The sequence below is a fragment of the Xenopus laevis genome, chromosome 6L (assembly GCF_017654675.1).
Source record: "Xenopus laevis strain J_2021 chromosome 6L, Xenopus_laevis_v10.1, whole genome shotgun sequence".
In the NCBI taxonomy this organism is placed as follows: domain Eukaryota; kingdom Metazoa; phylum Chordata; class Amphibia; order Anura; family Pipidae; genus Xenopus; species Xenopus laevis.
The window spans coordinates 154263740-154277556 of NC_054381.1; the positions used below are offsets into that span (position 1 = coordinate 154263740).

Below are 13817 nucleotides of genomic sequence, written 5' to 3' on the forward strand. Positions count from 1 at the left end.
TGCGAAACGCCGAAAATTGCACCTGACCAAAAAACGAAAAATTTGTGATTTTTTTTTTTATATAAAATCGGACTTTTAAAAAATCATGAATTTTTCTGAATTTATTAAACCCCACGGATGGAAAAGTCTGATTCTCAGACCTGTTGAGGTTGCATATAAGTCAATGGGAGAAGTCACAATGATTTTTTGATGTGCGCTGGGTTGTGCAATACCCCGAAGTTTTCGGGTGAAAATTCAGAAAAAATAGTGAAAATCGGACGAAAAATCCGAAAAAATCAGATTTTTTTTTTCCCCGCAAAGCAAATTTTTATAAAGGGTCGAATTTCGAATTTTTTAAACTCCCCTAAACTATCATAAATTCAAAATTCTACCAATCTAAACTTATTAGTAAAGTCGGACAAATTGAAACGAGGTTTGAGTTTTTTCTCAGAAAAAACCTCTAACGTCAGGAAGGCTGCAAACATCTCCAAATTGATCCCTAGACCTCTCCCACTGACGTAAGGTGACCATACACTATAAGATCTGCTCGTTTGGAGAGGTCACCACCTAAGGTGGAAGATATAGGACTTCAATCCAACACTAGTCGCAAAGAGCCCAAATTGGCAGACTAAATCTGTCAGTGTATGAATTTTTTTAAAAACTTGAATCGAATTTGGATAACTCCCTAATTGAATTTGAGCGTTTTGGCCATGAAAATTTTTTTGAAAATTTGAATTTTCAATTTGACCCTTGATTAATCTGCCCCTTAATGTCCCCTACAAGTTAAGGCAGCACAACATGACCACACCAAGTATAGTATAACCATAGTATAACATTCCTAACCTGGATAAGTTCTGCCGCCGGTTTCCTTCGTTTCTCAAAATGCTTCTGCCGATGTTGTTCTTGAACCTTGAGAGCCAGCCCAGAACCCAGAATCCCCTGAGTGGACAAAATGAAAAGGTCGTTGATGGTTTCTTCTGGATTTGTGGTGGGTCAAACACTCTTTTTTCAATCAAAATCCATTGATAGTATGGAAGCAAACTAGTCAACTAGTCTCTTGTCCGGCTCTACTTTCCTTTATGTCTCAGCTGGCAGTGGTATATAAGGTGTAAGCTTAGGCTTGACATTAAACTGAAACGTCTCTGAGATATATTTGGACTGTACAAAGCTTCTCTCCCTACTTTCATAATGGAGGACAATTCTTTTCATAAACGGCGAGGCCAGGAGATCAGATCATACAGGCTGGTGATTGTTCTATATAGTCCAATGGCAATGTTCCCTTTTTATGGGCATGGAGAGTGGGGCAGAAGTAAAATAGGCAGATCCTAAGCCCATTGTTGAAACGGGGGGATTCTACGGATGTGACCAACCCATCTGTGCAAATCAATGTTCCTTAGGGCTAAACTGGAAACTTAGTATCATTGTATGAATGACAAGCTGATTGGGTGTCATGTTTATTAAAAATAAATGTGGGTGATTTTGCCTCCAACTTCTAATTAGGAGCATGTCCATTGCCCTCTAAATCTTCAAAGTGGCCTTGCTCTACAGAAGCAAGGAATATTTCCATGCTATGGAATGCTATGGAAGTATTTGAACGTTTCTAGGCCGATAACCATGCAAATTTTATTTAGTTTCAGGTAAACACCAGTATCATTGAGGGGAATTCCCCACTAACACCTAAGTGGAGATTATACAACCCAACACTGATCTTTCACTGATCACTTCTTGTTGGAACTCCAAGTTGGTCAGTGAGTCATGTGACATCATAAAGCACCAATTACAACTCATGACATCACTATTCTGTTAATAAGGATGTATTTTACATGTAATGCATGCCTCCTGTGTATTATAAATCTGCCCTTATGCATTTATAGTCCCACCTAGAACTTCATACAGAGGTCCCAATCTTGGCTTTAATATTTGCTGGGGGCTATTCAGCCCAACCAGTTAGATTTTCCCACCACTTCTCAGGAAGAACCAAGTGAGAGCCAGAGCATGGCTTTTACCCAGTCTTATACACCACTAGGAACCCCTTGCCTTGCTAGTACCACTTTGATTCAACCTTAGACAGCGACAACCCAACAACTTGCTGATCAGAGTATCCTTCCTGGCATTTAAGTCCCACAAGAAGAATACTAGCCCTAGGGATGCTTTGGTTTCATGTTGGAAGGGTTCCCTTAAAGGAGAAGGAAATCTACGGAGGCATTTTATTGCCAATAGACTAGCTGCAATAGTGCAAGCTAGAATGCTATATTTATTCTGTAGAATGTTTTACCATACCTGAGTAAAAAGCTCTAGAAACTCTCTGTTTATTTAGGATAGGAGGTGCAGTATTTACGTGGTGTGACATCACTTCCTGCCTGAGTCTCTCCCTGCTCTGGGCTCAGATTACAGTAGAGAAGGTGGGGAAGAGGAGCAAACTGAGCATGCTCTTGCCCAGGGCAATGAGGTTTAAGCTGAAGGCAGGAAGTCTGATACAGAAGCCCATGTGTACACAATAGAAGGAAAGAAATGCAGTGTTTCTTTTGACAGGGGACTCAGAGCAGCATTACTTTGGGGGTTTACTGGTACATTTAGATGGACCTTTCTGATAAGGCTTACTTAGTTTTAACCTTTCCTTCTCCTTTAAGGAGTGTCAAAGTATTTCTCTTATTGATGCCCAGAAATGTGCACTCACCGCAGGAAGCGCAAAGAAAGAAACACCGATGAGTGAGAATGTGGCAGCTATAAGCCGTCCCTCCCAAGTCTTTGGCGTTTTGTCCCCATAACCAATTGTTGCGAGAGTGATCTGCAAAAGAATGTAATAGTAACATTTATTTTAAACAAAATTATCATAGAGCTCCTGTTCCTGGCAGCTTCCCATATTGTTGTGGGACAGAGAGAGGTCCTGACCAGTGGCCTGAAGAAGCTCAGTCACCATCAAGCCTGGCCTAGTTCTAGCTTAGAGGGTCAAAACCCCAGAGTACAAGAGCAATGCTACAATTACATATTCAGGCCATGTAACCACAGGCATTTATACACTTGGGGTGTGGTCTAGTCTCATTGCCAGATGGCTAGGGGCCTCATTAATAATTAATAATAATTCAGCCCTATTAACTGCAGGTGCCTTCAGCAGCCACACAAAATTAGATTATCCCCCACGTTCAGTCTTGGTGTGATGCAGCTTCCCTGCCCTCCCTAACCTCACTTCTATGTGTAAGGGTGCTGTGTAATGAGGTTGCTTGCACCCTGATCATTGTAGTCACCCCTAGAGGATCAATAAAAATGAGCTTTGCACTTTTCCTGTAGTTGAAACTTGGAACCTGTATATCAAGAGCAACATTCTCAACAGTGCTCAGCATGGTGCTCCTCTCATTTGTTACAGTGCGGGGGGACACAGGTAGACGGTGTTGTATTGGGGCTCGTCCACCTGGTACTCCACCATCCGAGGTGCCTCATCACCTACACTGCAGATCCTTCCTTAGGGGCCCTCTTGGCTTATCTTGTTGAATGATAGTTTGATTTTTACTCACCAAACCCCACCAAAGAGCATCAGCGTAGGTCTCAAACTCTTCCTCTATCAACTCTCCCTTTTCATTTCGTTCTGGAACGTCTTTCTCCACCAAATATACAAGGAACGAGGAGAGGATAAGAGTGAGAAAGCCAATGTACCAGGCAGTGATGAGCTCCTACCAGGGGAAAAATTATACGATCAGTTACATTCGGATCCAGAATAATAAAAGACAAATAACATGGTAACAGTCACCCCTTTTTCTAGTCAATCACTGAATCTCTTCGTCCTCTTCCAGAAGCAAAACTTGGTTCAAAAAATCAGAAAGTAAGGCAGGTAGTATCAGTTAACTACTAAGGATTTATGCCTGTGGGACATGGTGATTTTAATTGAGGAACTTCCCACAAGTGATGTGTGGTTTGACCCAAAACCCATGGAGACCTGTGGGTTTACTGCCAGTTGGGCAGGTTAGGTTGAACTTTAAGGTTTAAAGTTGGTTGAGGGTCACACTGTGGAAGTACATTCCTCCTCAGCTCCCAAAAATTCCCTGTCTTTTAACCAGAGGCTCGCACAGAAGTAGCACAGAAGTAGCACAGAAGTAGCATAGAGAGCAAGAAGATCTTAATACAGGTTGGACAAGAGTCCTGCAATGGCAACATTTTTCAGTCAGGGACGTATTAACCAAAGGACAGCCCTCAATTGCCTATATTGTAAATACATTTTTAGCAAAATAAACCTCTTCACCTGCCGCCGTATATATTCCCACAAAATCTTGCGGCAGGGGTGGGGGGTATCAGGTGAGGGTCTCAGGCGGAAGTGATGACACGCACATGCATTTTATGTTGTGATGTCACTTCCACCCACATTATTGCACATGCACCAATGGGTGCAAAGTGGTCTGGTGCCTATGGCATCACTAGGCCATAGTACTGTACTGGTTAGGGTCTGGTGCAGGTTGAGGTTTTGTAGTTTAGGGTCTGGTGCAGGTTGAGGTTTTTGAGGTTAGGGTCGGGTGCAGGTTGAGGTTCTGTAGTTTAGGGTTGGGTGCAGGTTGATGTTTTTTGGGGTTAGGGTCAGGTGCAGGTTAAGGTTTTGTAGTTTAGGGTTGGGTGCAGGTTGAGGTTTTTGGGGTTAGAGTCGGGTGCAGGTTGAGGTTCTGTAGTTTAGGGTTGGGTGCAGGTTGAGGTTTTTGGGGTTAGGGTCGGGTACAGGTTGAGGTTCTGTAGTTTAGGGATGGGTGCAGGTTGAGGTTTTTGGGGTTAGGGTCAGGTGCAGGTTGAGGTTTTGTAGTTTAAGGTTGGGTGCAGGTTGAGGTTTTTGGGGTTAGGGTCGGGTACAGGTTGAGGTTCTGTAGTTTAGGGATGGGTGCAGGTTGAGGTTTTTGGGGTTAGGCTCGGGTGCAGGTTGAGGTTTTGTAGTTTAAGGTTGGGTGCAGGTTGAGGTTTTTGGGGTTAGGGTCGGTGCAGGTTGAGGTTTTGTAGTTTAGGGTTGGTGGACGTTGAGATTTTTGGGGTTAGGTTCAGGTGCAAGTTGAGGTTTTTGGGGTTAGTGTCAGGTGCAAGTTGAGGTATTTGGGGTTAGGGTCAGGTGTAGGCTGAGGATATGTGGGTTAGTGTAAGTATAATAAGTGTCATTGTACTTTTTAATTGGTGGCAAATATTAATAATAAGTGTCATTGTACTTTTTAATTGGTGGCAAATATATAACTGAACATAAGGTACAACAGTCTTATGGCTTCAGTAAAATGAACATGCTCAGGACAATATAAGCTCCCCTTTCAGAAACCCATGTGGCCTATACAAGAGGTCCAGCAATACAGAGCAATACCATTGCCATCTATATGCATGCTTATAACTGAACAGCAGTGGCATAACTAGCAGGATGCAAGCAGCAAAACATTGATTGATGCAAGAAAATGTACAAATACAGTGAATAACTATAATTAAAACCATGAATAACAGAATCCATAGAGTCAAACTGACCCCACTGATCACTGGTTTATATTGCATATTTCTGCCACTGGTTTTGCTGGTAATTTACACTTTGGCCACTAGATGGCAGTATATCCAAAAGAAAAGATTTTCTGCTGTTAAACTATATTATTAGGCCAAAGCACAGTTTTTTGGCACATTCTCTTATATTAACTGGAACTGAAAAGAATGTAAAGAAGACAAGTGGAGCCTCTCTTTGTTGCACTGACCTTGCTATGGGAACAAATAGCGGATCCAAGAAGCTTCCATGTTCCTCCCCTCCTGTCCATCCGAAGCATCCGGAGAATCTGAAGGAAACGCAAACTGCGAAGCGACGTGGCCAAGACATTTCCCTGATTTTTCCCAACAGCTACCACTGGTATGGAAGCAACAAGGACAAAGATATCTGTGGGGGGCAGAAGACAGCACTTAGCTTGGAAATGAGAATATGATATATAAGAATATGATATGAGGCGTGACAATCTCTGTGTCCCCCTGCCCTTCCCCAGTGCAGCCAATTAACTGGATCATTAAGTGCCCATGCTCTGATGTTCTTCTGCTTAGGAATAAAATTATAAACCTTTCTCAAATCTTTTCTAAGCAGAAGAACATCAGAGCAGCCTCTTTTTCTCTCCTGACAACTTCCTTGACTACTTGGTGGTCAGACTGGTGGGAAACTGACCAGCAGGTGGCGCTGTTGTAACAAAATTCATTCATATTAACAGCACATGTATCCCTTAATATCTTGGAAAAAACATAAAATTAATAATGAATGTAAATGGCAAAAGTGCTTAGAAAAGCACTCTCATCAATTTTACATTCACTTATTTTAAAGATTTACTTATTCTTTAATACTGAACCTGTGAACCTTCCCTTGTAATGATGAAAGTAGTGGGGTGCTGATCATCCCTGTTTTTAGGGTTGCCACCTGTTTACTTTTGACCCAAACAGTTCGATTTCTCTTAGGACTATTCGGGTCGTCACCGCCTTGTGAAACCCGACCAATAATGTGACCAATAACCATCTCTGATGTCAAAACCCCACCCACATGAGGCACAAACATGTGCTCAAATGTCATAACCCCACCCCCATATGTCACTGCTCCGCCCCTGATGTCATTATCCCGCCACCCTACCTGCTTTACTATATATACAATTATAGCAGTTTATGGACTGATCCATTCTACAGAGCAGTTTCACTCAGGTGCTTACCCAGCATGCACAGAGGCTTCCTTGCAAACTTCAGTCTCCCCCTCCAGCCCTTGTAGCGGCAGCAGCATCCGGCAGCCCAAATCCTTAAGGCAAATTCCACTCCGAAAATCACCAAGGCAAAAGTTTCCTGGAAAAACAAAAATGTTTTTTTAAGTCTGGGGAAATATCAGTGTTTTTTATTTTTGCCATAGGGATTTCTAGTTCCAGGATTTATTCTGAAGGAGGTATAAACCCAAAAATAAAATCTGACTTAAAGGAGAAAGAAAGGCTAAATCTTTTAAAATCTAAGCTTTATCAGAAAGGTCTATATAAATACACCAGTAAACCCTCAAAGTAATGCTGCTCTGAGTCCTCTGTCAAAAGAAACACAGCATTTCTTTCCTTCTATTGTGTACTCATGGGCTTCTGTATCAGACTTCCTGTTTTCAGCTTAAACCTCCAGGGCTAGGGCTTGAGCATGCTCAGTTTGCTCCTCTCTCCCATTCCCACTCCCTTTTCCCCCCTCCCTCCTCCCCTCCCTGCTTTAATCTGAGCCCAGAGCTATGAGTGAGCAGGGAAAGACTCAGACAGGAAGTGATGTCACAGCAAGCTAATATGGCAGCTGCTATTCTAAACAAACAGAGAGCTTCTAGAGTGTTTACTCAGGTGTGGTAAAGCATTCTAAAGAATAAAAATTATTTTCTAGCTTGCACAGTTATGGCTACTCTATTGGCAATAGCTTTCCTTCTCCTTTAAAGAAAGAAAGTTAATTATTCTAAGCAGCTTTCCAGATATAAATTCATTCTAACGTTTTTATGGTTGTACAGTTACCGTATGTATAAATGGGATTAAGAGCAACATGGAGAGTAATAACTTACTAAAAGCAACAGCCAGTCGCCGGAAGCGTCTTCGTATTCTTTGAAGGTTGTAAGGATAGCGAGGATCAGGCACCCCAGGACTATCAGGAAACTGAAATCAGAAAAGGACAATTGTTTGGTTATACTGAGGCCAAAATTTGATATAAGGAAAGGGAATGTACATGGCGGGCATAGGGAATAGCGCCTGGGGGGCCAGACCTAATTCCATTGAAATTCAAGTCTCTGTACAATTAGTGAGACTCCTCAGCACCAGGGAGATCAGACCTTATAAAACTGCTTCTCCTATTACAGAGCAATAATGGGGAACAGAGGGGTGCAAAGATCATCTTAGGGCTCATTCACAAAGAGCAATATTTACACGCAAGAGAGCTGCTTTTTTACCCACGGTGCAGTATTTTTCCCAGAATCCCATAGTGTGCTGCATCTTGCGCGTGATTGGCCAATCTAACAAGTTAGTATTTTACTTTGATAAAAGGCACATAAGTTGCAGAGCACATTGCCAACACTTTTGGCTCTCCGTGTCCATTACAGTGTTAGCCGGCCATCTGATGGCGGTTCTTAGCATTAGTATTGGGCCCAAAGATTCAATCTGTGCGTGTCACTTTTTCCAATCATAGCTACTATGGGGGAAATTTACTAAAGGGCGATGTGACTAACGCTGGCGAAAATTTGCCAGCGTGACGTCATTTCGTTACTTCGCCGATTTACTAACAGGCGCTGGGTTAACTTCGCTATCGAAGGAGATAGACTGTAGCTCTACTTCGCACTCTTATGCCAGGCAAAGTTTTGCTCTGGGGAAAGAGCGTTACATTGCAAATTCACTAATATGCGCCATTTTACTGAACGTTACCTGTTCCGCAAGACTTGCCTTCACCACCTCAGACAAAGAGAAATGCAATGGAATGTATAGGGCTTCTTCTTAGAAAATTTTTCTAAGTCCCAAAAAACGCTGGTGTCTTTTCCTTTTTTTAGAGTGATAGGCTGCAAAAGTCTGTAACATTTTTTTTGGGTATCCGGCCCCCCCCCCTACATTTCCTAACATATGGCACATAAACTATACACTGGGCTCATGTGTAGAGCAATATATCAACTTTATTTTATTTTATTATGGTTTCCCGGGATTGTGTAGTGTAATGTAATTGCTGCAAAATATACGTCCATTCAGCTTTAACTTCCCACCGTATGCAAATTAGCCAACGCTAGTGCAACTTCACTTTACTTGCTGCAGTAACGCTAGCGCAACTTCGCCAGGGGTCGGCGCCCTGGACGTAACTTCAAATTTTAGTGAATCAGCTTTGTCCTGGCGAATATACGCCTGGCGAAGTGTTGCGATGTGAGTGAAGCCGTCGCTGGTGAATTTACGGAGGTTAGTGAATTTGCCCCCATATATAGTCATGAGGTTTTATTTCATGGTCCTGATCCAACGTGTCCACACCCATTTATTTCCAGACCAGATCCACTCACTATCCTGTAAACCTAAGCCAACCTTTTCTACGGGGTCCCCAATGTTGGTTGGTCTCTGAGACTGGGGCACATGATTAAAAAGACAAATGTGTCAATAGCTTTAAGTGACACTTATGGGGGTGTCTGTAGTCAAGCACATGTAGGGTTCCAGACCACTGACTTTTCTTGGTGAGACTCTGCTAGTGTCACATGACCAGAAGAAAGCAGATAGTCCCACATGTAGCAGGATTTATACAAGCAGAAAAGGAGCCTTTTTTCCCTTTTTCACAATGAATCTCATGGCTGAAAGGGGCTTAGAATGGATCTGAAATAAACATTATTAATTTTTACCATAGCAACTATAAATTCCGAGCCGATCCTAAATATAGCTCAGCGTCTGCCTGTTCCAAGTCATCAGAGCTGTGAATTCTGTCCTCCGCTGAACTGTCAGGCTTTGATTGACACATGGTCCCAAATCCCTCCTATTTGCTAATAATTAGCATGTTCACATGGGTGCCAGCGACACGTTCTCTGTGATTCTAATCAATGAACCAGGGCCCCATGGTGCACGGGGGATGTTGCGAAGAGGCGGCATTAAAGGGAACTTGTTGGCTTTATTTATTGGCTTTACACATTGTCACAAGTTATCAGCTCAGAACAGAATCCACCTTGTTACTGGGATCCAAATATTCAAGAAAACCAGGGACATTTATCTGGAGCAGGAGAGGGAGATTAAAGCGACTATAAGAACAAGAGACCTGTTTGCTGTAGAACCGGCGCATGATGGGACCTTTGCAAACTCCCCCAATCAGACTAGGGAAACACAGTAATTACATTAAATTAGGATTATGATTAGTGTTAATCGTTTGCTTAGTCCCCCGGCTTTTATAAACATATTACTGGATCAGCTTGTGGCTTTAATAAAGCTGCCATTGCATCTAACTTGGGTACCGCTTCCCACTTGCCCCCAATGGAGTGTCTTCATGATCGTACAGCCAGCGGCCTAAGGAGCAAGAGGTTGGGTGTGACTGTGAGAGTGATCAGGAGAATCGGGGAAATAATGCAATAATTCAAGCAAAAGGTCTCATTCAGAGCCGGAACTAGGGGTAGGCAAAAGAGGCATGTCCAGTTTCCTAATTTAGTAAACCGGGCAGCCAGTTTTGACCCTGAACAGCCCTTCAAATAACGGGCTGTCCAGGCCAAAACCGGACAGATGGCAACCCTAGGCACCAAGCATGTACCTTCCCTGCTCCCTAGTCCAGCTGAGTGAGTTCCGCTCTGCAACCTCAACGCACCGACCTATACACCTGTTCTGGCACACATGCATGAGTGTTGGGGTGGGGGGTGTTACGGCTGCCCGGGTTGCCTGGAGCACCCAGCATGGCTGGCCCGGCCCTGGGCTCATTAACTACTGTATGTGAAAATCAAGGTGCAAACCAGGCACAATCCACCAAGGTTTTTTTTTTTACCAAATTGTTCCCTGTTACAGGTTTCTGCACTTAAAACAGAGATCTGTATCCGTCCTATACATCTTCAGCCCTATTCTGTCCAATTTAGCAGTCTGGGGGGTTCACCTACAGTTAACTTTTAGAATGGCAAATTCTTAAGCAATGTTACAACTGGTTTTCATTTTTTTTTATACTTTTTTGATTATTTGCCTTTTTCTTCTGACCAGCTTTCAAAAGGGGGGGTTCACTGACCCCATCTAAAACCCAAATGCTCTGTAAAGCTACAAATGTAGCTTTTTATTGTTTTTGCTACTTTTTATTACTTTAAACTGGAAAAAACCCTTTATGTACTGATGGTCCCAACTTTTAGCAAACAGAAAATTAATGTAATCAATCAGTCAATGTAACTAGAGCTCCTCAAGCTCTTCCACCATCTCATCACCAAAACCTCCAAAATATTTCCCCAAATATCCATATGATTTAATGTTTCCAGTGTCCCATCCCAAGTCCCTCCCCAGCAGAATTGCAACCTTACCTCTCCCCTATCTGTTTCTCCCCCAGTGAGTGGCCCCGAATGCAGCATTTCTTGGGATAGAAATGGATTTAGCAAACACAACCATAATTATTGCTTGTGGGAAGCAGCCATGTGCTCAATCAGCCATAAAGATAATGATACTTAGGAGGCCAAGCCTCACCTAGGTTCTGTATCTAGAAGGTTTCCTTTTTAATGATGTTCTTCTGATACAATGACTTAACGGCAATATACTGTATTGACTACCAGTAACTGCCATGATTCACTTACTGCTTGTGGTTAAGTTCTTTCTGCCTGTTACCACCAATACAATGCCAGATAGGGTCTTAGTTACTGAAAATGGAGCAAGGCGCCTGTTTTTGTACATTGCAGCTTGCCAGAGGGTTGTGTCCTGAGGAACATCTCTGTTCCTTCTAGAATTCTTGTCATTGGAGCCCTCTTTTATTGGGATGGTCCCCAAGGGACACCATATTAGTGCCCCAGATCTTGTGCCTATACCATTGACAAATGAGACACATAATGGGCCATTTACCAAGTAAAATTATTTGCAAAAAATAATAAATTTCAAAAAGTTTTGTTAGAAACTTGAGTTGACCATTTGCATTGTTTAGATACAATACACCTTTCTGATCTGGCCGTGAAATAATTCCATGAGAAGTGACCACATTTTTTGGTTTTCAAATCAAGTATTCAAAAATCCCTGGATTCTAGGGGTCCAGAGAACTAAATCAAAGGTCTTAATTGAACTATCATCCAGATATTATTTGGTGGGAATTCTGTTCAACTGCTTAATACCATAGAATGATGGTAAGTCTTAGAATATGTTGTAGATCTCTAACCTTCTTATGATCTAAGGTGGCTCAAAGATTTGGGTCAGCAAAGGTGAGCTTGAACCCCAAGACGATGTAGGAAGTTAGGGGCATATTTAGCAAGGATCGAATTTCGAAGTTTGAAAAACTACGAAATTCTAATTCAAAAAGACCAAACGAAATTTAGTTGAAGGTTTTTTTTGGCCGAATAGGCTTGTTTTCGGGCGAATTCGAATCGTACAAATCGAAGTAATATCGTATTCGATCGAATTCGAATCAAAGTTTCCCAAAAAAACCTTAGATTTTTCAAAGTCCACCAAATGACTCCAAATAGGTTCTAGGAGGTCCCCCATTGGCTAAAACAGCAATTCGATTGCGAATGGTTGAAGTCAAATTTTTAAAGAGACAGTACATGATAAAATTTTGATATGTGAATGTTTGATTTTTTTTTCAAATTTTAATAAAATCTCTAGCAAGGTACACAAAATAGCTCGAAATTCGAATTTTTTTAATTCAAAAATTCACCACGACCTTTGATAAATCTGCCCCTTAATGTAATATTGTGTAGGCACAATATCACAGAAATTCAGACATTTGAAAATAAACCCCCCAACCTCACACGGGGAGGCACATTTATTTAAGGTCGAATTTCAAATTTATATAAGTTATTTTAAACTCTATGAAATTTGAATATACTTGAAATTTGACAGGGGGGTTATTTATTAATAAAATTGAATTAAAAAACTACTAACATGTTCAAATTGGTCCCTGGACCTCTCCCATTGACGTATAAATGAACTTGGCAGGTTTTAGGTGGCGAATAGTCAAATTAAAATTTTTAAAGGGCCAAAGTTTGATAAATCTTGAAACTCGAATTAAAACTCAAATCGAGTTTGGATAATTCACAATTCGAATTTGAGAGTTTTGACAATAAAAAAAAAATCGGAAATTCGAAATTAGAATTTTCAATTCAACCCTTAATAAATCTGCCCCTAAATGGACCATTATTTGGTTGGTTATATTCATTATCCCAAAAAGGCATTTTTTAAGCTGTAAGAAGATGAAAGGAGCGTTGTGTTCCTCTATTGTTCTCTTGTCTTAAAAGCACTAATGCGATGTAAGTCATCTGTCAAGGGAATCACCTTCAATTATTTAATATGCCTGGCAAGTTTGACCTTGCTGTGTTTTCCCTGCCTCGCTGGTTAGAGAACACGGAAATACACCGGGCAGATATTAAAAGCTGTACATTATTATGTATGAACTAGACTGTATCCATTTATTGAGATGAGAAGGAAATAAGATACAGAGTACAAATAGACAATTATATGCAGAAGGTGTAGATGTCACCAAGTTAGCAACTGCTCATCGGGATGGATTGGTGGTAGAACCTAATAAATAAGGTAGCATGGCTATTTTTGGTGGTGGAGGGGCCACTGTCAATATAAAAGGGTCCATATTTATACAGTGAAGAATGGTCTGACCCATGGTCTTCTTTTGTTGTTGAATTAACCAGCTGAAAAACCACAGGTCAACAGAACTGTAGGGTAAACAATTGATTAGGCTCTACTGTCACCATCTTGCTCTGCTATCACTGTCTTGTCCTGTTGTTGCCATACTGACCAACTGTCATTTACATTGAGCCCTGGTGCGGGGAGTGGAGAGGGGGTGCAGGGCCCCAGGTGTGAGTAGAAGTAAGGACCATCTCCTATGATTCATGTATTTCTTTTCATTTACAAGGCAACATTGTACATTAGATAGGTATAAGAAGGGGTTGGATGGTGTTTAGCAAGTGAGGGAATACAGGGTTATGGAAGATAACTCATAGTACAAGTTGATCCAGGGACTGATCCCATTGCATCTTGGAGTCAGGAAGGAGGCAAATTGGAGAGGCTTCCTCTGGATCAACTGGCAGTTAGATATAGGCTTAAAAGGTTGAACCTGATTGATGTGTGTCTTTTTTCAACCTAACTTATTATGTATTGAGCTGGTAGAAGAAACATTGCCATCATGAGTCTCCTACATAAAGACCACTCCACTTCTTGGCTTCTTAGTAGGGGTTGATAACACAACAGGGAGGT

At 41.7% G+C, this 13817-nt stretch overlaps 1 protein-coding gene across 1 annotated transcript in view; it reads right to left on the reverse strand.

Moving 5' to 3' along the window:
- Nucleotides 1-13817, reverse strand: part of kcnq3.L (potassium voltage-gated channel subfamily Q member 3 L homeolog) — a 101600-nt gene that overhangs the window by 22867 nt on the left and 64916 nt on the right. The window contains exons 2-7 of the mRNA XM_041566647.1: nt 7508-7598; nt 6651-6777; nt 5670-5845; nt 3492-3647; nt 2657-2767; nt 823-918 (exon numbers count right to left, since the gene is read on the reverse strand). Of these exons, the coding sequence (XP_041422581.1) occupies nt 823-918; nt 2657-2767; nt 3492-3647; nt 5670-5845; nt 6651-6777; nt 7508-7598 (757 nt within the window). The remainder of the gene's footprint in view (nt 1-822; nt 919-2656; nt 2768-3491; nt 3648-5669; nt 5846-6650; nt 6778-7507; nt 7599-13817) is intronic.